Raw genomic sequence first — 27,640 nt, 5'->3', positions numbered from 1 at the left:
AGTAAGAAACGAAAGAAGTAGGTAACTAATAACAAGAATCAACAAGGTACACACGAGAGTACATACCAAGAATCGATGAGAACTACAAAAAGACATTCATAAAATAATATAGTAAAGAAACAAGAACTTAAAATGTCTTGACCTTTCTTAATTTTCCCTCGTCAACGAATTTTCTCCTTGGGCCTGGAATAGTAGAGTTCACGGTTTGTCTTGGAGAATTATCAGCTACAAATGCTCTCATGTTTGGACCATTAGGTTGGACATTTCTCAACAAAGGAGGTGGAGCAACACCTGATAACTACAAGGCATACAAGAATTTTAGGAGTAAAAGATAGCATGAAAGCAGTCTTGAGAAACAGATGATAATGTCTGCCCATGCCACGAACTGCGTATTCACATATAAACTACTTCAAATATAAACCAAATTCAGTACGTAGTGACAGCAAAGTATCAGGAGAATATAAACTGCAAAGGCAAGAGGATTGTGTAGTCAAAGTTAAGAAGAACAGCCATCACCATTTAAAAAGTAACTAGGAATATGCAGGAACTAAAAAGGAATATCAAAACCTTCAGCGAAACGCAGACCTGGGTGCATAAAACCCTCGAGCACGGCATATGTGAAGGCTTCAAAGTGAAAATGCAATCAGATAATCTTTTCTATTTGATTTTCATACTACCGAATTTTAGCATACTATTACTTAATAAGAAGAAAATCACATATTAGAAGCTACATGACAGGTCTTCTAAATACATTTATATTTAGAATTTATACATTAGTATGTCCCGCTTTGACATGATGCAGTCATCAGTCATCACATGACACCTTGAGCCTATATTCCATGGCGTATGTGGCCATCATGTGCCTTGCGTCTTTAATAACAATGCAAACAGTCATGTCTTAGCCCAACCTAAAAGCAACAACGCATCCTATACATAGTCACATATAAGATATTGTAGCCATTGGAGGAGAGAAAAAAACAAGAAGTGTGACCAAATATGATTAAGCCCAAAGGACAAAAACATACATGACTATACCTGTGATTGTGTAGCCATTGGAGAAGGTGTATTATAAAATGATAAGCCAGCAGAACCACAATTTAGAGGCTGGCTGGAAGCTGCTCCATGATTGTTTCTAGATATATCTCGTAGGCTGTTCCCTTGTGTATGCAACTGCCTTGTACTGTCATCTGCTGATTCTAAAATTCTGCTAGAAGCAATATCATGATCCTCACTAGATGCCCGCATATTCTGGGAAGCTAATTCTATGTGTAGATACTGCTTTTGGAGGCACAGAGAAGCTCCTTCATCAAAAATCTTAGTTGCTTCTTCAGCTGCGCCTGAAATGGTCCCCCATTGTCTGCTTAATAAAATATGAATATAACACACAACTTGGGAACAAAATAGTAGAAGGGGGACCAGTGTTCTCCAGTAGGATGCATGAAAATCTTGTCACAAGTCAGGAATTGGATGCCATTAAGAACATGATTATTTACAGAAGCTATAATACATAGATTTGCTTCTTCAAATGTAAAAGAAAAACTAACACAATGCCCACATTTGAAGCCAGCTTTATTTGTCAAAAAATTGAGTCCCGGTTTATGGTGTCCATAGTAATCAGTGTTTCCCTGTTCTAGGTATGGTGTCATAGGTAGGCAGATTGCTTTAGAACAAATTATTACGGAAGGTATTTTTGGACAGCTTTCTTCATTTTGCACTTGGGCCACAGATAACAACAATCAAACAGGACACAAATCCATAACGCAAAACTGAACTCCAGGTCAAAAAATAAAACCTATCAAGCAGGAGAAGTAAACAGAGGAAAATTAATGAGAAATAACTCATGCACCAGCAAGAAGTGGAAAAAAGAGATTATACTTTAATAACAGAAAAGAACCTATAGAGCATTAACATTCATCTTGTTATTCTCTTAACAAAGGTGAAGCGAATACTGTCCTTCCTTAAAGATAAATTCTTAATAATCCGCATAAGCCTATTCACAGATTAAGTAATTACATAGGATGGTGGCATCCAATGTTTATGAGAAAAACCCTTGTGTGCATGTCATGTTCTTTGTACAAAGACAAGTTTGTGAAAAAAATTCTTCAATTTGAAAACGATGGAACTCAGACCTCCCTACTTCTGGATTTGATGGCATATTTGATGCGCATCTCATCCAATTTCAAATTAAACAGAGACATTTGATATTTTAAGTCGCTACAAATCCAAGGAACACCTATTCAGCAATTAAAGAATAACAAGAGAACCAATAATCTACAGCAATATTTATGGAACTTCCCGAATCACAAAATTCTGATTGATCATAAAGTAATTGCCAAGAGGAATTCAATCATAAAATTTGCAAACCCGTGTGAAAAGTAACTGTTGGTAAATTTATCCCTATTCAAATAAAATCTGTTTAGATATAGATTTGATTTATTTTAGTTATGTTTTGTGTGATAGGATTGTGATAGAATATTCTCCCAGATTTGTTGGGATTTAATTATTTCCTCTTTCCCTATTTAAATTTATACATTAAACTGAATGATATATGAAAAATAAGAATGAGAAAGAGCCTGCTTCTACCTTTTGTTCGATAAATTTTATATGGTATCACAAGCCAACCAATCATGAATTTTAAGGCTGTGATGGTTGGAATTGGATCCGGTACCACTGAATCTACCAGCAGTGGCAGTGAGGGTCACCCTATGGCAATACCAGTGGCAGTACCTCTTTTTCCACACCACCCATGGCTCTATCCGATAATTCCCTTCAACTTACCATCCATAAACTCAATGGCCAGAATTATCTTGAGTGGACTCAATCAATCCGCCTCACTTAGTGTACATGTGGAAAAAATTTTCATAAGGAACCCTAGAGAGAGAATTATTTGAAAAATGCTCTCCCTCTCCTTTAACCTTCCAGATACCGGTTCTTCTTTTGCCCGATCAATATTTTGATCATTTGAGCCTCGCCGACTGCTTCTCCGCCGTCTCCGGCGCCGTCGCCGGTTGTGGCCATCGGCGGCGTTTTAACTTTGCCCATACTTTCTCCCGACTCTTTCATGTCGCTGTAGCTTCAAAATGTCACGACGGATTCTGCCGTGGGTTTCAGATGAAGTGATAAAGATAGAGTTCAAAGCGTTTTCACTCAGCTGGTTAACGGAGGTTCTGCCATTCGATGGTCTGAAAGAACAAGAAATGCGAGCTACTCTCTGGACTTGGACCGAGGAGAGGCTGGTTGGTTTACTTCAAAACTCAGGAGCTTTGTTCATAGTCCTCAGTCAATGTCGGATTTCTACCGGGTAAGGGGCAGAAATGCAATTGTAATCGTACAGCGCTTTGTCAATAGGAGGGGCCGATTTCTAGAAATATCAAGATTTGACATGCAAGGAAGGAAACAGAGAATAATCGTACCGAGCGGAGTAAACTCTTCAGGGTGGACAAGGATTTTAAACTCATTCATTCAGCTACTGTCGGGGAATTCTCAGTGTTTGAAACAAGCTACTGCCGATTATGGACAAGCCCCGAGAAGCGGTACACGACATCAACAATCAGTGAAGATTAATGCAAAGGATTATTGCCAAGAGACGCATACAAGCACACAGGTGATGGTCATGACTGGAATTGAAAGGAATTGGAACGAAGCCCTCATTGTTACTAGAGGAAGAGTCAATGTCTCTTGGGAGCAGATTGAATCGGTACAAGGCAATGACGTTAAGAGGAGGATTAAAGTATTCCCGTTTCAAGATAACAAGGCAGTATGGTGGCCTTCGCAACCGAAGGAATTCTCTTATTACCTGCACTTGAGAAGAGGATTTTTTGATAATGGAGTGGCTTTAGACTTTGAGGGATGGAGGCCAGACATTAACTCATCGGATACCGTATACAAGTGTTGTAACAGTTGGATTAGGATATCCAACTTACCTTGGAATTTGTGGACCCTTGATAACTTTAAAGCCATCGGGGAACGATGCGGGGGTTTGGTGGAGATTAGTGCTGATACATTATCTTTCAGAGATCTAGAGGCAGCAAAAATCAAGGTCAAAGGAATAAAAGATGGTTTCATACCCAATAAAATCGCGATCAATTTGAATGGGGACAGCGTAGAGTTGTTAATTTCAGTCGCAACCTTCGACCGAAAGGCATACGAGACTTATGCAAAACAAACATACGCACAGGTGGTGATCAATGGCAAGCGGACTGCGGCAGGGTGGGGCAATTCCAATATTCAAAGGATAAACACAGGAAATGAGAAGCCGATTCGTTGCAACAATGGAAAGACGGCAGAAGAGCATAAGGCTCTACCACAGATTACAGCAGAAGAAATGAAGTCCAAAAGATGCTCTCCGGCAATACATTTGATGGGTAGGAAGGTAGAAAAAATTCTGAAAAGAATAGTACCGAAAGATAAAGAGGAATTCAGAAGATCTCCGATACAATCTGCTTCAAATTAAAGCTTCTCGAACAGGGACGCACAAAAAGATGGATCAGTACCTGCACTTTTACAGCCTCCTTATGAGCAAACCTACTGCAGAAGAACTAATTCATCACTTAAGGAGGATGCGGAAGTCAGCGATTCCAGGGGAAGGTCGAAGCCCACCGAGTTGATGGAGGACGAACTTACCAAGTTTCGAGGAACAGTTTTTGATGAAAAAGAAGATTTAAACTTCGATGATCCGCAAGATGAATTCATGAATGACGGGTTTGAGTCCTCAGAAACTGGCAGCCAAACATCATTGCATTCGGAATCCAGAGAGAATACAGACAAAGAGGATATAGACATCGCGAGGTTGTTCTCACAGGAGGAAGGAAACTTCACCAAAGAACCATCTCTCCTTGAAAACACTAAACCCTTAGCGGGTAAGGTACTGTCGTGCTTCCATCCATCGAGTTTCAATCATTCATTCTCTCTTCACGCTTTTTTTCCTTCTTCTTTTTTTACTTTGGGATTGTCGAGTGGGCTAGTAGGGGGGGTGCGATCAGGTATGCTTGACAAGTCGTGTTCTGAGATAGTTGCTTCGAAAGGGACTTCAGGGGAAATCAATACAATGGCCGTAATAAAGTTGGGGGAAGTGGATCACGAATATAAATCGGAAGGTAAAGACCGAAGGTATAAGGGCATTTTGAGGAGAGAACTTCACAGATTGAAGTGGGGTATCAATTATGAGAAAGGATCGAGTTCGAGAGGGTCACACCAGTTTTTATGAAGATTTGTTCATGGAATATTAGGGGGGGAGGTTCTTCTAGAAGGAGAGAACTTGTACACAGGGTTATTCGGAAAGAAAAGCAGGACATTGTCGTGATTTTGGAGACCAAGAAAGCCATGGTGGATCGTCGATTCATTGCAAGCTTATGGAAATCAAGATTTGTGGATTGGGTGAGTTTACCGGCGGATGGGAGATCGGGAGGTATTATAGTCATGTGGGATCCTAGAGTTGTCTTCGTAAGTGATAATCTGATCGGGGACTTTACAGCTTCTATAGAAATCAAGATGCAGGATGAGATTAGATGGTGGTTCACAGCGGTGTATGGTCCTTGTAAACCAAGACGTAGAGAGTTTTTCTGGGATGAACTTGCGGGTTTGAAATCCATATGTGGGGATAAATGGTGCATCGGGGGAGACTTTAACGTGGTAAGAAACCTTACCGAAAAAATGAATAGCCACTCGGTAACCACGAGTATGGTTTGTTTTGACAGATTGATTGAGGAATTAGACCTACAAGACCCTCCGCTATTGAACGCTAAGTACACTTGGTCAAACTTCAGGATGACACCAATCTGCTGTAGACTGGATAGGTTTCTTTTTTCAGTGGTGTGGAAAGAAACCTTCCCAACGTTCAGACAGATGGTCTTGCCCAGAATCACTTCGGATCATTATCCAATTCTGCTCGACACCACTAAGTTGAAATGGGGTCCTACACCGTTCAGATTCGAGAATACATGGCTGCTGCATCCAAAGTTCAAAGACTCGGTTAAGGAATGGTGGAATAGTGGCAATTCTATTGGGTGGGAAGGTTATAAATTCATGCGAAAGCTAAAACAAATTAAAGTTGAGGTTAAGAAATGGAACATCGAGGTTTTTGGTGATGCAAATCTAAAAATTCAAGAGTTGGAAAGCTGGATAAAACAATTGGACGCGAGAGAGGAGGGGGGAGATTGGTCCCAAAGTTTACAAGAGCAGAGGAAGGAAGCGCGATGCGAATTGCAATCTATGGTCATCCGGAAACAACAAATTGAGAGCCAAAAAGCAAAACTTAAGTGGCTAAGAGACAGGGATCAAAATTCGAAATTTTTCCATTCTCTATTGAATAGCCGAAGGAATAGAGCAATGATAGACAAGCTAGAGTTGGAGGATGGGTCATTGAGCGTCGATGAACAAGACATTGAAAACAAGATTGTCGATTATTACAAAAACTTATACAAAAAATCAGAAGGAGACGGATTGGGTCTTGATGGGCTAGAGTGGGAACCTATAGATTCGGTTGATGCTGAACGGCTGGAAGTGTCTTTTTCAGAGGAAGAGATAAAATGTGCGGTGATGGAATGCGATGGAACAAAGTCTCCGGGGCCGGATGGTTTTACAATGGCATTCTATCAAAAGAACTGGGAAATAATTAAGGCCGATATTATTAAGGTGTTCGCTGAATTTTTCGAGGGAGGAATTGTTAATGGAATTACGAACGAAACCTACATATGCCTGATACCAAAGAAGAAAGAAGCGATGAAGATCAAGGACTTTAGACCGATCAGTTTGATCACGAGTTTGTATAAAATCTTGGCAAAAGTTCTAACAAATAGATTACAAACAGTGATGAGGAAAACAATAGCGGAAAATCAATGTGCGTTCATTAAAGGAAGACAAATAATTGATTGTTGCCTTATTGCCAATGAAGTTGTAGAAGAACATAGAAGGAAAAAAAAGGGGGGGGTGGATTTTGAAAGTTGATTTGGAAAAAGCCTATGACAATGTCGATTGGAGATTTCTAGAATTTGTGCTTCATAAGAAAGGATTCGGCGACAGATGGAGGAGGTGGATAAGAGGGTGTGTTTCAAGTGTTTCCTTTTCTATATTAATTAATGGAAAACCGAGGGGGAAGTTCAAAGGGGAAAGAGGGCTTCGACAAGGAGATCCTTTATCCCCCTTCCTCTTTAATTTAGTCATCGATGGGCTGGGGAGGTTGGTGGATAAGGCGAAGGCGGTGAATGCGGTGAGAGGACTTGCGGTTGGAAGAGGCAACTTAGAGATTTCACATATTCAGTTCGCAGACGACACCCTGTTTCTTACACAAACCAAGGCCCATATGTTGGAGGTGATCGAACTCTTAAAACTGTTCTGCAGCAGATCTGGAATGAAGATTAAATTTGATAAAACTGTTGTTTTGGGTTTGAATGAGTCGGAGGAGGATGTTGAGGGATTGGCGTCGGATATTGGGTGTAAGAAAGAGCATTGGCCAATTACGTACTTGGGAGCACCATTGGGAGGGAATCCAAATAAGATGGAATTTTGGGCACCAGTGTTATCGAAAATGACAAAAAAGATGGGAAGTTGGAAGAAATCGTTTCTTTCGAGAGGGGGCGTTTGACATTGATAAAAGCGGTTCTAAGTGCAATGCCAACCTACTATATATCTCTTTTCAAGGTACCGGTTCGCGTGGCTAAGATTATGGAAATAATGATGAGGGACTTCCTTTGGGATGGAGCCGATGGAGAGTCGCATTGTCACGTTGTTAGTTGGAATCAAGTGTGCGGGCCGAAAGAAAAGGGAGGTCTCGGGGTGGGAAATATACGTTTAAGGAACAAGGCTTTATTGGGAAAATGGTGGTGGAGGTGCGCGGTAGAAAAAAACTCTTTATGGAAAAAAGTTTTGGAAAACATATACGGGATCGAAGATAATGGTTGGGACGTAAGGTTGGCCAGGACATCCACTCTGAGAAGCCCTTGGAAGTTCATCTCTAGCTCTCACACGACTTGTCACCAGCTGATTGGCATGGTGCTTAAGAGGGGTAACATTTTGAGATTCTGGGAGGATAGGTGGGTAGGAGAGATGCCTTTCAGAGAGTGTTTTCCGTGTCTGTACAGTCTTTCTTCGTGTATCAACAAGCCAATCACACAGTTTTATTCAACGTCTCAGAGTCAGGGTCAGTCTAACTTTCAGTGGGACATTAGGTTTAGAAGAGGGTTTAATACTTTGGAGTTGGAAGAGTGTAGTAACCTATTAGGGGTCTTAGATTCAGTTACTTTGTCGGTGGGTACTATGGATACTCGTGTTTGGTTGGGGGATCCTTCCAGAGTATTTTCTGTTTCATCTTTATATTCTTCATTCTTTTCGATACAAAACTTTCCATTATTTTCACAACACACAAACATTTGGCACGTACCAATACCACAAAAGGTAAAAGTGTTTTCTTGGATTGTGGCTTTGGGAAAGTTCCAAACTGGCGATGAAATACAGAGAAGAAGGCCGGGATTAATGTTATGTCCTCAGTGGTGCTGTTTATGCAAAAGAAATGGGGAGAATCAGGATCACCTTCTACTACACTGTGCCTTCACAACGGCAATATGGACAAAGGTTATGCAGCACTTAAGCTTCCAATGGAGTTTCCCTTGCAGATCTAGGGATATGTTGCTAGGATCAGTCATTTCTCAAGGGTAATGGTCAAACGGAATTCTGGTACGTGGTGATTCATTGCGTTTTCTGGTCATTATGGTTGGAACGCAATAACAGAATTTTCAGCGACAAAGAGGATTCGCAGGAAGAATTATGGGAGAAGATAAAATTCCGTGTGGCGACTTGGACGCTAAACATGGAGGAGTTTCAAACTATGCGAATAACAGACCTAGTTAGGGATTGGAAATTTGTGTGTTCCTAGTGATAGGAATATTTGTTCATGACTAGATCATGATTGCGTTTTGTGGATCGCTCATCCACATTTTTTGTAAACCTTTAAACTACTAATTATAATTCAAGTTTCTTATCAAAAAAAAAAATCAATCCGCCTCGTCATTGATGGAAAGAGAAAATTGGGCTATTTAAATGGTGAGATTAAGGCGCCTGCCTCCACAGATACAATGTACACATATTGGAGGTCCGAAAATTCCCTCGTCGCAGCTTGGCTAATTAATTTGATGGAGCCTATCATTGGTAAACACTTTATGTTTCTTCCTACAGCCCATGATGATTGGGAGGCAGTCAGGGAGACAGATTCAGACATGGAAAACTACACACAGTTGAATTGAATACCCGTATGTGCAGGGAACAACAGGGCCATCGGGACGTCACTTCTTACTACAATGGATTGAAGTCCATCTGTCAAGAATTATATTTTTTTGCGGCTGAAGAAAGGGAAAGCAGCAAAAGCGCTCGTTTTAAGAAATCGCAGGTTTAGCTAAAGATCTTGATGAAGTTAGCGGTAGTGTTGTTGGTCGAAATCCACTGCCAGCAATCGTGAAGTTTTTTCCGAGATTCGGTGTGAAGAAGCCAGTCGTCCTGTGATTATGCCAAAGCTGGATGAATCCTATTCAGAATCTGATGGCTCGGCACTTGCGGGCAAAGGCAAAAGCTCACCTGTGGATGAAGGAAAACCCAAAATATGGTGTGAGAAGTACCATAAATCATGGCATACAGTTGACACTTGTGGGCAAATCCATGGCAAACCTGCCAATCTCAAGAAGAAATCTGGTGGACTAAAATGGGCTAGTCATGCTCTTCAATCAAGTAGTGCCGACTCCAGCCAGCCCTTTCCCACTTTGGAATCAACTCCTTTCACTAAGGATCAGCTTAAGCTCCTGTCAAAATTGTTCCAATCTCACTTAGGTGGTTCTAATTCCTCCTGCTCCTTAGCCCAAACAGGTATATCCTCCTTAGCTGATCTCGCAAACTCGATTTCTAACACCTCCTGGATAGTTGATTTAGGGGCCACAAATCATATGACTAGAACATCAATTTTTTCTCCCCGGTCCACATATGTCCCGTGTGCCGGAAACAGAAAAATTAAAATTGTCAATGGTATATTTGCCCCTGTTGCTGGAAAAGGGACTATTGTCATTTCCCCTTTTTAACACTTAATAATGTTCTACGTGTTCCATTTTTGTCATATAATCTTCTTTATGTTAGCCAATTGACTATTGATCTTAATTGCCGGGTTGTTTGTTTGTCTTCTCATGCCTCAGAGAAGATCACTGGCAATGCTAGGCAGGATAATGGTCTCTTTATGGATTAAAACAATCTCTCAAAACATGGTTCGAGAGATTCACAAAGTTTGTTAAAAGACAGGATACAGATATAGTCAATCAGACCATACTTTGTTCACAAAGAAATCGTCCACTGATAGGATCTCAGTATTGATGGTGTACGTTGATGACATAACATTAATAGGAGATGAGAAGATTTAGGAAAAGCTTGGCCGAAGAATAGGAAATCAAATATTTGGGACATTTGAAGTACTTTCTTGGGATGGAAATAGCAAGATCTGAAAAAGGAATTGTAGTGTCTCAATGAAAGTACGTTTTGGATCTCTTAAAGGAAGCTGGGATGAGTGGATGCAAGCCTTCATATACTCCAACATAGGCAAATGGTAAACTCGGAGAAATTAACTCAGTGGATAAAGGAAGGTATCAACTATTAGTTGGGGGATTGATCTACTTATCTCACACACAACCAAACATTGCCTTCGTTATGAGCATGGAGAGTCAATTTTTGAACTCACCGTGTGAAAAACACTTGGAAGTTGTGTATCAGGTTCTCAAATATTTGAATTTTGAAGGGAACATCGGGCAACAGTTTGCTCTTTGAGAAAAGTGAATATGATCAATTGAGGTGTATATAGATGCAGACTGGGCATGTTCGATCTCAGACAGAAGGTCAACTTCAGGATATTGCACTTTCGTATGGGGCAACTTCGAAACCTGGAGGAGTAAAACACAGAGCGTAGTTGCTAGAAGCAACGCAGAAGCTGAGTTCAGATCTATGGCTCAAGGGGTATGTGAGGCTCTCTAGCTTAAGAGAGTTATGGATGATTTGACGAGGAAAATGAAGTATCCAATGAAGCTATATTGTGATAGTAAATCTGTTATTACCATTGTGCACAACAGTTCTACATGATAGAACCAAGAACATTGAAATTGAAAAGCACTTCATTAAGAAGAAACTTGAGGAAGAAGCCATTTGTACTCCATTTGTTCCAACTACGTTGTAGGTTGCGGATATTCTAACCAAGAGGCTTCCAAAGCTACTATTTGAAGGCCAAGTTAGCAAGTTGCGAATGATAGATATCTTCGCACCAACTTGAGAGGAAATTTTAATAAATTTATCCCTATTTAAATAAAATCTGTTTAGATATAAATTTGATTTGATTTGAGTTATGTTTGGTATGATAGGATTGTGATAGAAATATTCTCCCACATTTGTTGGGATTTAGCTTTCTTCTTTGCCTATTTAAATTAAATGTATACATTAGACTTAATAATATATGAAAAATAAGAATGAGAAAGTTTCTCAGTCTTCTATCTTTTGTTCGATAAATTTCACAGTAACAATACATCTCTTATTTTTATTATCAAAATGCCTCATCAAATCAAAGTCAAAGCCAAATCAGAAAAATGCTCAATGTTCAAATCAATTCAACTTTAGGTATTAAAAGGTAAAAGACTTGTAGCCAAGAACGACGACCAAGAAAACTTCAAAACTCCAAAAGCCAAATGCAAATAGTTGAAATCACAAATTCTTTCTACATGTTACCTAATATACAAAGCTCCTCATAAGCAGTCCATAACAACGGATCCAATGCTAAAGCTTGATTAAAGTGATGAATAGCACGTTGCTTTCTGTCAGTATACCTGGAAAAAGTATTAAAAAGTAAGTGAGAAAAACGTCATCATTCAGCATGATTGTGCATCATCAAATGAGTTCTTTCTATTCATCCATCAATTATTCATTAGAAAAAAGGAAAAAAACAAACTTAGTTGTCAATAACCAAGTGTTAAGACCAACAATATGCATGAAGCGTTAGTCTTCTTACTTCCAACGTGACACTACTTTTAATCACTTTTAAATGTTAATAAGACATTTACCCAGTGTTCTAAAATTCGGACCAAGGCGGCCCTAGGCGCCGACTAATCGGCCTATGCGACCTAGGCACCGCGGAAAATTGGGGCTTTTAGGCTTTTATTTTTTGGCTTTTTTTAAGTTTTTTGGGCTTTTAATGCCCAATTAAAAAAATGAAAGGTGATTTTTTTATAGGCCCTAAACCGAAGTCCAACAAGAAATACAATTTGTTGGCTTTCCCAATCACACCAAACTTCATCTTCATCGGCAATCTAGAGTGACAGAACTTCACGAGGATGATTTTGAATCCGAAGAAGAAGAGGATCACCGTGGTGATATTAAGTTTGTGTCCGGATAGCGAACAAATTGCTGAAAATCATAGAGAAGAAAAAATGGAGTAAATTTGTGGAGCTCTATTAGTCATGTAATTCTGAACGCATTTTAAATTTGATATTATTGTGTTGGAGTTATAGTATGTGATTTATTATGTTGATAACATGGAATCCGCCTAGCGGCTCCTAAGCTCCGGCGTTAGGCACTTGGCGTCCGACTAGCACCAAACGAATTTTAAAACCTTGCATTTACCCTTTATTTGAGTTTGTACAATCTGTCTCGTCCTCAGAATAAAATTAGATGTTAATTTGGTTTGATCACCATGTGGACAGGTTGTGATCTTGGGCAAGTGCAACCGTAACATTTACAGTATTCTCTCACATTCTTCATCGACGTCACTATACAGATGAAATAGGTACTGAGCACCTATCACTGGGATAAAATTCATCACTTGATTCCTGTGGTAGTATTGTAGCATGACTTGGCACCTTTGTCCAACCAACATGGGTATGTTTATGAGATCGCAAAGTGCTGAAGTTTGAGCGATGAAATCGTAAAGCAATGGAAATTTGCTGACAATAGCTTAGAAGATGAAACAAGCAAAGACGTGTGTGTTCATAAAAGAAGTTAGAATAGTAGCTTTTATGGATTAGATGTGGAAAATGTCCCAATTACCCATTTAGTGTTCGAAATATTTTTAAATAATGCATTTTTCTTAATATACTATGATTATAAATTATTATTTTTGTACTTCAACCTCAAAGAACATAAATAAGACCAAAACTCATCATCTTCTCGCAAAGAATCGATACAGCATTTCATAAACTGGTGTTTAAATTTTCAGAATAAATCATCCTCATATTCCCTTTTTCTTTGACACCTTCCTCATCCAGTCATCCTAAGGCTAATCACTCTTTCACAAATTATTACTTCATAAAAGGTCCAATATGCCAAAAAATGTTCAAGTATAAACTCGGTCTAGAAGTATAGATCATACCAGAACTCTAAAAGAACTAGGATAATCCTAAAACTATAAGTCTAAGAAAAATCATCATATTTCCTTAATCCTAAGACTCCCATAAACAGAAGCCAAAACATCTTGTGCCCAAAGTTGGGACCAACTCAAATGACAATCTAAGTGGATGTTTCTCGAGCAACATTAAAATGTTGCAAGCAAGTGACAATGGTGTTATTTAAACAAATATTGTGACTTCGTCGAGTTCATTAAAACTTACACCTCGACAAGGTTTAGGAGGGTCTATAACCCACCAGCCTAAGACAATAACTTGTGCAATTCAACCAGACTCACAAGGTTTGATAACTCGCCTACAAACCACTCTGCGTGTCAACACTACAAGGAAGGTTTCATGCCAATAAAATAAAAGACACAAAAATGATAAACCAAAAAAATGGACTTTTGCGAAGGATGTAAAATACCATAAACAATCTCCCAGAGCACAAAAGTCGTGATTCCCTATAACTTCTTCATAATTGAAAACTCAAGTATTATTAATGCTAAAAAACTGTCCAAATAAGTCACTCGTCCGCTACAAAAAGACACTATGCTGCCTCATCTGAAATAGCAAGATGTGGTAGAGAATGGCAAGAAAAACTAGAAAATGGGCCCAAATAAGTAAACATTGGGAATTGTTGTGAATTGAGAACCACTTTTCTAAAAAAAAGGTTGATAACTGAATAATCTCCCATGCGACTTGTTTATGGTTTATACAATTTAAAAGCAACCAATAGAACTTAAATATACAATTATAATACATTGTATTATGCTAAAATACAATATCATAAAAAGTTATTGGTCACAGTTTCAATATTTATCAAAAATAATTTCCAGGCAATCAAGAAAAATGTTTTGACTACCACATTTCTCCACACAAAATAAAGTGGAGCTATTAATTTTCATCACAAGGTAAACAATCTTTCAAACATATCTAATTCTTATCTTGATTCTTCAATATGGTAACAGTGCGATATAGATAATGGTGTTAGTAGTTCTGGTATCTGATAGTTAGATTTTATATACAATTTCCCGGATAAACAAACAGGAAAAGAATTAACTTTCAGCAAGCATGCAACAATTTTCCAAACTGTTGAAGATTAAGATCAGATTAGATTAGGATATTTTATGAGTTGGTAGAATCATATCGGTTGATTTGTTTGTTGGTTATATCTTTTATCAAATCTTTGTATTTTAAATATTTGGGCTGATTAGTTTGTTAGCCTTAGGGTTTCAGTAGCCTATTTATTCAGCTTTGTACTTCATTTATTTAGTAGTGGAAATAAGAGATACTCTCTCTCCCAAAACTCACGTGTTAAAAACCACATGGTATCAGAGCTTCGGGCAGCCAATCCATGACAAAATACGGGACGCAATCCGGGATGGCCTCCACCTCTCAAATCACGACCCCTTCATCCGCTCCTCAAATCACAAGCGACGCATCACCCCTTTCAATCACTTGCCATAAACTTAATGGCAAGAATTTCTTACCTTGGTCACAATCTGTATTCATGTACATATGCGGCCGAGGGACAGAAGATCTTCTCACGGGTTCTTCATCCCAGCCTGAAACCACCGATCCAAACTACAAAGCATGGAAGGCTGAAAACAACCAAGTGATGGCATGGTTAATCAATTCCATGATCCCTGAGATCGGGGAGAATTTTCTCCTTTATCCCTCTGCCTCGGAGATTTGGGAGGCTGCTCGTGAATCCTTCTCCTGCAGCGACAATACGGCCGAACTCTTTGCAACGAATCAGCTGTTCATGATCTGCGACAAGAAGACTCCACAGTGACTGAGTATTTCTCTTCTTTTACCCGCAATTGGCAAACCATTGACTTGACAGAGACACATGATTGGAAATGCTCCAAAGACGAAAAGGTGTTCAGATCATTTATTGAAAACAAACGAGTCTTCAAATTCCTCATGGGTCTCAACAACAACTTCGATGACGTCCGGGGCAGAATCCTTAGCACAAACCCCCTGCCGAACCTCCGTGCTACTTTCTCAGTGGTTCGCCAGGAGGAAAGCCGACGCAAGGTGATGCTGGGCTCATCTCCTCAGTCATCTGATAATTCTGCACTAGTCGTCCAACACCAAAATAGCTTTCCAACTAGTGATGTTACAGCCACCCAAGGACTTCGTCAAGGGCAGCCTTCAAGCAACACAAAAGGAAAAATGATTCCAGGACGTCCTTGGTGTGAATATTGCAAGAAATCAACTCACAATATCGAGAGTTGCTGGAAGATACATGGGAAACCACCTGATTGGAAGCCAGCCAGAGAACGCCGCGCTCACAGCGTGGTTTCTGAACAGGCTCCTCCCATAGCAGCGCCTTTCACCAAAGAACAGTTGGATGCGCTACAGAAATTATTCTCCCAGCATGTGATGCCATCCTCAGTCATCGGAACAGGTAGTACAGCAATCCCAAGTGATATTCCCCTCACCTTTATTTCACATACTAATTTATCTAGCTACTGGATAGTAGATTCTGGTGCTTCAGACCATATGTGCAGCCAATTACAGATGTTCACCTCATACAGCCCCTCGCGAGTCTCTAAATCAGTTCGAGTGGCAGATGGTTCTTGTACAAAAGTTCTGGGTTCGGGTTCAATTTGGTTATCCCCAGAATTATGCTTACATAATGTCTTGTTCGTTCCTGCACTTCATTGTAATTTGTTGTCTGTCAGTGCTTTCAACAAGAACTTACATTGCTCGACAATTTTTTCGACTGACTCATGTGTTTTTCAGGACCTGGAATCGGGGAGGACGATTGGCAATGCTAAGTGTTGTGCTGGTCTCTACATATTCACGATGAAGCCGCCCGTAGAGTCATCTTCCAATGCCCCTGACCACCATACTTCCGCAGTCCAAACCATTAGGAATAACGAATTTTTGTTATGGCACTACCGTCTAGGTCATCCAAATTTTTTGTATCTTAAGAAACTATTTCCATCATTAGTAAACAACAATACTTCTCATTTGCCTTATGTGATGTTTGTCAGTTTTCAAAACACACTCGCACATCGTTCACACCACACACATATACACCATCAAAACCCTTTTCTCTAATACATAGTGATATTTGGGGTCCTTCTCGTATCAAAAACATTACGGGTACTCGGTGGTTTCTATTGTTTGTTGACGATCATACTCGTCTGTCTTGGGTTTTTCTCATGAAAGACAAAAGTGAGACGTCTACAATTTTCAAAACATTCTCCACCATGATACAGACACAATTCTCCACCAATATCCAAATTTTACGAACTGATCGGGCTCGAGATTTCTTTAACACTGTTCTTGGAGACTACCTAACCACTCAGGAAATTATTCATCAAAGCTCCTGCGTTGACACACCTCAACAAAATGGTGTCGCTGAAAGGAAAAATCGACACCTCCTTGAGGTAGCTCGTTCCTTACTATTCACGCATAATGTTCCCCATCAATTCTGGGGTGATGCTGTCCTCACAGCCACATACCTCATAAATCGAATGCCTTCTAGAGTCCTTAAGTTCCAAACTCCCATTCAATCTCTTCTCAGCAGCTATCCTAACTCACACCTAATTCACAATCTCCCATTACGTGTCTTTGGGTCTGTCTTATTTGTGCATATACATTCCCAACATAGAAGCAAACTTGACCCACGCTCATTAAAATGCATCTTCTTAGGATACTCTTCCAATCAAAAGGGGTACAAATGTTATTCTCCAACCACAAGAAAATTCTACAACACCATGGATGTAACCTTCCATGAGTCTGATCCGTTTTATCCATCTTCCTCAGCTCAGGGGGAGCAAAGAATTCACGGCCCTGACCTTTATGACCTTCAGAATCTGTATCCCATACATACTGATGGTGTAGACGCTATCCCACCAAATCATTCCCAAATCCTTCCATTTGAGCATGTGTACACTCGTAGGAATTTTCCTCAAGACCAACCACACAATCAGCAAACCAAGAACACTCCCTCGATCCCAGATCCTCTGGAAAACAATCAAGGTACGTCAATCTCCAACTCCCATGATATCGATGATAGACCTATTGCATCAAGAAAAGGAATCAGATCATGCACTCAATATCCTATCAGCAATTTTGTCTCTCTTGATCTATTGTCTCCTACATATCGAGCTTTTATTGTGAATTTAGACCAAGTACAGGTCCCATCAAACATCACTGAAGCCCTGGAACATCCACAATGGAAGGCAGCAGTTTTTGACGAAATACATGCTCTAGAGAAAAATAACACTTGGCAGATCACAGATCTCCCTACTGGAAAACGAACTGTTGGTTGCAAGTGGATTTTCACAATCAAACATAAGGCTGATGGGAGTGTTGAACGATACAAAGCTAGACTAGTAGCCAAAGGGTTTACTCAGACATATGGGATTGATTATCAGGAGACATTTGCCCATGTCGCCATGTTAAATACGGTTCGTGTTCTTCTATCTATTGCTGCAAATCTAGACTGGCCCCTATATCAACTTGATGTCAAAAATGCCTTCTTAAATGGGGATTTGGAAGAGGAGATATATATGTGTATCCCACCTGGATTCGAATATAAGACAACGGCTAATCAAGTCTATCGGTTAAAGAAATCTCTTTATGGTTTGAAGCAGTCTCCGAGAACCTGGTTTCACAAATTCACGAAAATATTGAAAGAAAGCGGATACATACAGTGCCAATCAGACCACACTATGTTTGTCAAGCATTCCAACCCAGACAGGATCTCTGTTATCATCGTATATGTTGACGATATTATAATTACTGGGAAACATGAAGAAGACATCACTCAAGTCAAGCAACTACTCTCAAAAGAATTCGAGATGAAGGATCTAGGGCAGTTGAAATACTTCTTGGGGATGGAAGTGGCCAGATCAAAACATGAGATTTTTATTTCTCAAAGAAAGTATGTCTTTGATCTATTGAAAGAAACTGGGATGTTGGGATGCAAGCCTGTTGATACTCCTATGGATCCAAATATAAAACTTGGAAAGAATGAGAAAAGTCCAATGATCGACAAAGGACGATACCAAAGATTAGTAGGTAAACTGATATACCTATCACACACAAGGCCTGACATTGGATTTGGTGTAAGTGTTGTTAGCCAATTCATGAACAATCCGACTGAAGAACACATGGATGCTGTTTTTCATATATTAAAGTACCTCAAAGGATCACCTGGAAAGGGACTATGTTTTCAGAAGACAGCTCTAAGAGATATACAGATATACAGTGACGCTGATTGGGCAGGATCTTCCACTGACAGACGATCCACATCTGGGTATTGCTCATTCGTATGGGGAAACCTTGAAACATGGCGGAGCAAGAAACAATCTGTGGTAGCAAGGAGCAGTGCAGAAGCCGAATTTAGGTCCTTGGCCAATGGTACGTGTGAAGGAATATGGCTACAACGGTTATTAGCAGAACTGAAAGTAGGAGGACATCAAGTGATCGAACTAAAGTGTGACAATCAAGCAGCAATAAGTATTGCCAAGAATCCAGTCCACCATGATCGAACTAAACATGTTGAAATCGATCGCCATTTCATAAATGAAAAGCTCGAGAAAGGGACACTGAAAATCTGTTACGTCCCTAGCCACACACAAGTTGCAGACATCCTAACTAAAGCCTTGTACCGACCAATCTTTGAAAACTTGGTATCCAAGTTGGGCATGATCAACATTTACCACCAAACTTGAGGGGGAGTGTTGAAGATTAAGATCAGATTAGATTAGGATCTTTTATGAGTTGGTAGAATCATATCGGTTGATTTGTTTGTTGGTTATATCTTTTATCTCATCTTTGTATTTTAAATATTTGGGTAGATTAGTTTGTTAGCCTTAGGGTTTCAGTAGCCTATTTATTCAGCTTTGTACTTCATTTATTTAGTAGTGGAAATAAGAGATACTGTCTCTCCCAAAACTCACGTGTTAAAAAACACACAAACCAAAACAACCCAATGCAGGAAAAGATTGTAGGCTGGTAACAGAAACTACTTCTTGCAAATTTAAACAAATTGTAGAATAATCTTGTGCTAGAAAAGACAGTCATACATCAATTATCATTTACAATCAAATGAAACAACGAAAATCAGTAGTCAGTAAATTTCAAGATACACATGACTACATGTAAAATCTGCAACCTGTTTCTCCCAAAATAAGAAAAGTGCTACTATTAAGTCAGCAATCCAGTTCAACATTTGTTCAGATTTCTACCACACAGCAACAAAAAAGTGCTTCAAACAGGGCCAACAACGTATATAATATCCAAACATGCATCATAACACGATCATCAATTATTATTTGAAATTTATTCAAGATTATAGTACTGATAATTCTGGATAATTAACACTAGTTAGTAGTTACACATTAACCCCAAATATAAGGAAAAGAATAGGAAAATGGTGCACTAAATTTGCTAGAAAATAAGTGCTTCTCAAATGCAAAACATAAGAACAACAAAGGATAGTAGGATACAAAACATGAAATGTTTTCAACTCATGGAAAATCACAATTTACAAACACAGTCTTCTGATGCCATCCCAAGTCAATTTTCATGTTGTGATTAGCTTTATAAGAAAATTGCCACGCAATTTATGAGATGGTTTATTCATTTAAATGAAATGAATAGGATATCAATAGCAGCCCCATGTAAAGATAACGAATTAAGAGGGGAGTATAACACGTCAAAAACCTGTATATAAGTCCAAGAAGGTAATGACCAGCAGCTCCGTTTGGAACCTAAGAAAATAGGAAAAAAAAATGACTACGACTGCTCCATCCAACACAAGTGACCAAAAAGGGCAACAAATGTGTTTTCTTATACTTACTAAAGTTTAGGCAACAGAAGAAACTATGAATATGACAAAGGTATCACTCCAACCATTAATGGACACTATCTGTTTGACCTCGTGATTTATATTTTGTATCATACCTCCGTAGAGGATTCAATAGGAGATAATGCTGCTTCAGCTTCGCTCAGAAGATCCATCTGAAAGCACGATAGTGCGAACAAGTAGCGGCACTGAGCCATATGCGCCCCTTCGAAGAAAAAGATAGCATTTTCAGTAAACACAGATGCAACAGTATAGAAAAGGTTTGTTTTCATTTCCAAACATCATTTTTTCATCCCCCAAATAAAACATGCACGCACTATCATTTACTGTATTCTCACTTTTCATATCTCTCAATATAATAATTAGTTTTAACCAAATGTTTCATCATTTCTTAAAAGTTAGTATTACATTATATTATAATGCAATTATTGTTTTAAAATTTTAATATTATTTTTACCCAATCATTATTATAATGCAATTATTGTTTTAAAATTTTAATATTATTTTTACCCAATCATTCCTGGCATGTTTTCATATCCATAAAAACTAATTTCTCTGTGACAAAATTATGCACACATTTTGTTTGCCTAAAACGCTTCTCACAAATGATCAAAAATATAAAAACTGTTCTCACAAAACTCCCAAAACCAAAAAAAAGGTTGTGATAATTTCCCAAGAATATAACAGGATAATGGCTCATACATGCTTCAGTTTGATAAGATCAGTTGCTCAAATTCGGTTATAACAATATAAATATTTCAAAATATTCAAAATATACCTTTTAAAATTTGATATGCACAGTGTGCCTGATTGTTTTGCAAGTAACAAGTGGCAAGTAGCTGCAAATTTGTCTGCATTTGACAGTGAAATGTAAATCATCGAGGAAATAATGCAACTTGAGCAAAATTTAGTAGCAGCTTGAAACAGTCCACAAAACATCATCCTATATAACATTATTGAAAATGTATTGCACAAAATTATAGAGGGATCGACTGGTTGAAGCCTTAAAAATATTTAAAATAATGAATTAGCATGGCTTCAAAACAATAACAATGAATTGACCCTAGCATCATTCAGTTAGCTGTTGGCAAAACCAAATTCTCTTTTTCATTCAGAAACAGTTACATGAATTCCTCTTCCCATAAAATATTTGACTGGCATGATAAGCATCATTAATTGTACGTAACTTATGTGAAGTTGATCATACAAGAATCAACTTTATAGAGTTCCAAAATCCAAAGAACCGAACCCATTTCGCGAACGATCCTGGAAATAAAAAATCTTTTGTTACTTCCCATCACCTAATCCTGCTATTCTCAGCGACACATGACCTTCAGCACATTCATATACAACAGTAAATTCTCCAAGGCTATTCAGCTCAAGCCTGAAACGAGGCAGCCCACAACTTCGACTCCACCAAAAGAAGAAAGAAAAGACACTAATTAACGCTACAAACTACAGGAGGAGCTCACGAAAACTAGAGCAAATGCAGCTGTACAGTAGAACCAAAAATTCCCTAATGTATCCGGATATCTAAAAATTAACATCAAATGCCGTCGAATTTATATACCCCTTAATGCTAACCTCGGATGGAAACTCAGCACAAAGGCGTTCGCACATGAAAATGGCGTTACGGTGCATGAAGTGGCGTAGGTTTTCCCGCACACATTCCGCCACTATCGCCTCCATTGATGCGCACACGGTACACTTACATGAATTTCTTTGAATTTGGATAGAAAGATTGAAAAGTATTGCTACGGATTGAGAGATTGTATGTAATATTGGATCTTATGCAGGGGAATGGGTTTCAAAAAATTTCAATTTAAAAAAAAAGGGGGCTCTGGTTTGGGGATTCCGGGTTTGTGGTTTTGGTAGGTCACGTGATATTAGGTTTCAAAATTTGAATGGCACGTGACAAGTGTTGGGTTCGCCGCACTGGTTTCGGGGAGTTGGTGGCCGTTTGTCCATGTGCACGGACGAGTCTATTTTACAACGAGATTCATATTTCCAGCTATTGATCAATTGATTACCTTAAATTATAAGATATCGGGATTAACACTTTCGAGATCGAAGTCAGCTAGAATGAATTAGACTCATAGAATTAATCTATCCTGCCATGAAAAAATATCGCCTTGGGTTATGTTTTTGGCCTCTCGTGTGGAGGCGGGCAGACCTAAAAAGGCCGCGGGTTGTGACTGGTCAGGTCGTCCCGTCAATTTTTTAAAAAAAATAAATTTTATAATTTTTCATTTATTTTTTGTGTTGCAGCCCGCCTCACTTTGTTTGATGGCGAGCCATAGTGGGGTAGACAACAAGGTGAGGTGGGCCGGCCCATTTGACATACATACCTGAGATAAGTGATAACATAGAACAAACATTTTAACACGATTGCATCTAATTAAATAATGTTTGTTTATCATATTTATATTTACATTTTCATTAGGAATTTGATACCAAAAAAATAACTATGGTTCAGATTTTAAAATCACCGATTGGATAATTCAAAAAAATTTGATACTAGATTATAATCTTCTTTTAACAGTTCCACTTGTGATTGATGAACCACTAGTTATTATTATCGTTGCGGTTTGAAATTCGTTCAAAAAATTTAAAATAAAATTTTTACGGTGCCACATTTGTTGTGGAATCATTCAACTTCTGAAATAACAATAAAAAGTACTATTAGATTGAGGGATTTGAAGCCATAAAATTCATATCCATAATTACAAATTTATTTAATTTCTTGGATAAATTTATATTGGGTGAATTTAAAATTCACTTCTTTTGTAAATTTGCGTAGATGCTTAATTGTAATAGATATGAAATATATTCTTGAAATCAAACAACTGCTTTCAAATCAAATCTATGGGTTGTTGCGAACGCCTAGATTGCTGCGAACCTCTTTCAAATCAAAGTTTTTATTATCCTTGTTTCTAACTAGACCGCTATATCAAAGAACTACTCAGAGTCTGGTCGTTCAACTCTAATTGGTCAGACATTAATAAATCAAGAAGGATACAACAAATCAAGTTGGTCAATCTCTATCACAAAAACGTGTCAAGCACACTATCCTACCAACTCCCGATTGACCTAAATTTTTCCTAAAATATCAAGAGTCAATCAACTTTTCAGAAGCTAATAACCGAAGCTGTAAAAAGAAAAAATGTATTAAATTAGAATTTAATGCAATATTAGCATTTAATGCAGTGTATGATGAAGAGAAATTGACAATACCAATCTGTTAGGAGAGTTGTTGCGAGGGTCATATGAAACATTTAATTAGTAATAAACAATAATTTTAATTTACTTATAATATATGTTTTATATGTTCCTAACTTAGTTAAAAATATTATTTTTATTTATATGCTTAAAAAATATTGATTTTCTTGTTTATTTATTAAAGATGTTTGCAATATTTATAAGAATGAATATTAATTAGAACAGACAAATTACAAAATGATCTCTATAAATTAAAAATAAAATATAACTCAATTAATGATGTCCAATTAAATTTGATATCAACAACAAACAAAATAAAACAAGATAGTCTAAATCAAGTACACTTGTCATGCTAGGCTACGACATATTTTCCAAAGAATGATGCACATAGTCAGATGTATGTGGTCCGCTAAGTGTTAGTACAAAATATAGTCAATTCTACTTCATTACATTTATTGATGACTTCTCGAGGTATGTGCATGTATATTTAATGAAATACAAATCTGAAGCCTTTGAAAAGTTCAAAGAATTCAGAGTTGAAGTAAATAAACAATAATGAAAGAGTATTAAAACACTTCGATATAATCGATGTGGAAAATACTTAAGTACTAAATTTCAAGACCGTATTAAAGAGAATGAGATTTTCTTACAGTAGATCCCACCTGCCACACCTCAGTTGAATAGTGTGTCAGAATGACGTAATCGAACATTGATGGACATGGTTCGATCTATGATGCCATTTACTGAATTGCTGCCATCTTTCTGGGAATTTGCACTTGAAACTATGGCAATGTTGTTGAACTAAGTCCATACAAATATAGTGCATAAAACTTCATGTGTGATACAGATGGGAAAGCGACCCAAATATTATTCTTTAAGAATATTTGGATGTCATGTTTATATGAAGCAGGAAGTGAGAAACAAATTGGATCATAAAGTCAATTTGTGTTACTTCGTGGGATATCCAAAAAAATTTACTGGATATTATTAGATAGAAAAAGCGGAATGATAGAACTCGAAAAATTCAGAAACCACCCACTTATGAAAGAGTAAAACTTACACTCTAACAACCTGTTGAATAAACACAAGCTCTCAAGAGATCCGAAAGGATCTCAAGATCAACTCAGAGGATGAGCATGCTTCTTGAAGAAGGCAAATGTGAGTTACTTCCTGGATATGATCCAAAAAGTTTCAAATAAGCATTATATGATGTCGATTCATCTAAATAGCTTGAAGTCATGCAGTCCGAAATGGACTCCATGTATTTGAATTAATTGTGGTCCTAAGTAAATCTACCTAAGGAAATTGTTCTCATAGGAAGCAAATGGATTTACAGAAAGAAATTTGGTGTGGATGGGAAGATAATGACCTTCAAAGCAAGATTAATAGCAAAAGAATATACTCAAATACAATGTATTGACTATGAGAAAACCTTTTCTCTAGTCGCAATATTCAAGTCCATTACGATATTGTTATCCATTGCACTATGAAATATGTCAGATTGATGTAAATACAGTATTCCTTAATAGTGATATTAAGGAAGAGATTTACACGTCTCAACCAAAAGGATTCACATCAGTAGAACGTGAGCATAAAGTATGAAAACTTCAGAGATCTATCTATGTACTCAAACATGCATCAAGGAGGTGGAACCTCGGATTTGAAAACACTATCAAAGAGTTTGATTTTGTTAAAAAATTTGAGAAATGATGTGTATACAAGAAGGTTAGTGGGAGTACAGTGACATTCCTAGTACTTTATGTTGATGACTTACTACTTATTGAGAATGATGTAGTGATGTTACAATAAACTAAAGTATTGTTGACTAGTAAACTCTCCATGAAGGATAAGTGTGAAGCATATTATGTATTAGGAATACATATCTATAGCGATAGATCAAAGAAGATGTTATGTCTAATCCAATTTACTTATATCGATATCATACTAAGGCGATTCTCTATGGAGGAGTACAAGGGAGTTCATCTCACTATGTGTCATGGTGTAACTCCATCTAAGCCTATGTGCCCTAAGACTGACGATCAGATAGAAACCATGAGCTGCATCCCATATGCATCTTCTATAGGCAATATAATGTATGTTATGATATATATTCGTCCAGGTATTGCATCTGCACTGAGTTTTGCAAATAGATATCAATCGAATCCCGGTCCATTGCATAAAAAAACAATGTTGGACATTCTTAAGTACTTAAGAAGAACTACGAATTTGTTCTTTGTTTACGACAGTGGATAATTGAAATTGGAAGTCTATACTCATTCTAACTTCCAACCATATGTGAATGATTCAAAATCAATCTCTTGATTTGTATTCAAGTTTAATGGTGGTGATGTCTCTTGGAAGAGTTCCAAGTAAGACACATCAGATTCAACCATTGAGACTGAAGACATAGCTACAACAAAAGAGGCTGTTTGGATGAGAAATTTATTTCAAGAGTTGAGTGTCATTCCCCAAATAGTTGATCCAGTTCTAGTCTATTGTGAAAACACCAGTGCCATTGCACAAGCAAATGAACGAGATCTTATCAGCGATACCAAACATATATTGAGAAAGCTCCACATAATCTAGGAGATTGTGGGAAAAAGAGGCATATCAGTGGAGAGAGTCATCTCTGTAGATAACGTTGTTATCCACTGATGAAGTCCTTGCCAGGAGCATTTTTTTAGAAGCATCGTGAATCAAGGAGTCTGAAATCTATGGGTGGTTGGCTATAAGGCAAGTGTGAGATTGTTATAGTAGGTGCATGGCGAGCTAACTTGTGGCTTGCGCTTTATTGGTTCTTATATAAAAACATTCATTATTTTAATAATATTTTATTATTTTACCCAATTGTGACATTTACTTTATATGTATATCCCTTGAAAACACAATATGTACCATGAGGTCTGCCTCGCAATGTAAGATCATGAAACTCATTAGAAAGTATATTGTATATTGTAAACAGGTTCCTAATCAAATCAGCCGCATAAAATAAGGATAAAGATCAATTGATCTTGAGACTAGCATCTATTATGTAAATGTCATGTTTCATTGATAGGGCATGGATATATATGTTTATACAAATGAATGATCATTTGATGATGCACTGAACAATCTCCTTCGGACTGTCCAAACGTTTATCACTTATCGAGTGAAAAAGTCCATGGTTATGGTTGTATACCATTAGTCTTTTGATCCGAAACAACATGGAGGCTCTGCGTACTAGCACTGCACTTTGTCTCGTTTATCAAGTTCATTGCGGCTCATCAGATGGCGAGATTGGGTGTAGTTTCGAAATACGTAGGAGCCAATGTATTGTAGTCGAGATTCACCGTTTGCCTATGGGTGAAGATATCCTATGTGATATGATGACTTAATAGTGCAAAGAATCTCTTGCAATAGTAAGACATGTTGCTCTAGGGAAGGTGGTTCTCTAGTTGCAAATCTGATATCACTATTATTACTCAAAGATATATCACATCGTTATCGAATTCATTTGTAACTCTCCATATATCAATGTTTGCATATTTAAGCAACATATTAGATGTTACTAACCTTGATTCAACAGTGATGATGAAATAGGTCTAAGAAGAACGTCTAGAATCGCTCCTACAATAAGTCCAGTCTAAATGAAAATATTGTGCAAAATCAAGCCACCAAAGAAGTTGAGCTAGTGAATGATCACTAGCTAGAGATAACTCGGGAAGATAATATTTTCAGATGCAAATGAAGATCCAATGGTTCAACATCCAAAAACATATATGTTTGGACCATGCCTCAGGTGGAATAATAATAATCCACTTGAACTTGTCATCAGTAACCCAATAGTTCTTCTCAGAACTAGAAAGCAAATGATTGATGAAATTTGGATGTTGCATTCATTTCTTAGATAGAACCTAAAAAGATAGATGAAGCATTATGAGACTCATGCTAAATAGAAGCTATGCACGAAGAAGTTAATCAATTTAAGAAAAATAAAGTGTGCAATCTAGTTCACATACCTTCATATCAACATGTTCTTGGAGCTAGATGGTTGTACTAATAAAATTAATGAAAACACATCAGTTGTAAGAAATAAAGTTAAACTTGTTACTCAAGGCTATAGGTAGAAAGAAGAAACATACATTGATGAATAATTTGTTTCTGTAGCAAAACTTGAGGTCATTAGGATATTTATGCATTTGTTGTATATAAGGACTTT

The 27,640-nt window shown here is 37.8% G+C and overlaps 1 protein-coding gene across 1 annotated transcript in view; it reads right to left on the bottom strand.

Annotated features, from left to right (window-relative positions):
* Window positions 1-22,193, bottom strand: part of LOC140841405 (cell division cycle protein 27 homolog B) — a 28,176-nt gene extending 5,983 nt beyond the window's left edge. The window contains exons 1-7 of the mRNA XM_073208797.1: window positions 21,808-22,193; window positions 21,002-21,074; window positions 20,322-20,428; window positions 20,082-20,128; window positions 11,737-11,834; window positions 1,036-1,337; window positions 143-298 (exon numbers count right to left, since the gene is read on the bottom strand). Coding sequence (XP_073064898.1) covers window positions 143-298; window positions 1,036-1,337; window positions 11,737-11,834; window positions 20,082-20,128; window positions 20,322-20,428; window positions 21,002-21,074; window positions 21,808-21,912 — 888 coding nt within the window. The 5' untranslated portion in view covers window positions 21,913-22,193. The remainder of the gene's footprint in view (window positions 1-142; window positions 299-1,035; window positions 1,338-11,736; window positions 11,835-20,081; window positions 20,129-20,321; window positions 20,429-21,001; window positions 21,075-21,807) is intronic.
* Between the last annotated feature and the right edge of the window lie 5,447 nt (window positions 22,194-27,640).

This window comes from Primulina eburnea, chromosome 9 (assembly GCF_022965805.1).
Source record: "Primulina eburnea isolate SZY01 chromosome 9, ASM2296580v1, whole genome shotgun sequence".
In the NCBI taxonomy this organism is placed as follows: Eukaryota; Viridiplantae; Streptophyta; class Magnoliopsida; order Lamiales; family Gesneriaceae; genus Primulina; species Primulina eburnea.
This window is presented reverse-complemented; position numbering and strand designations above follow the sequence as displayed.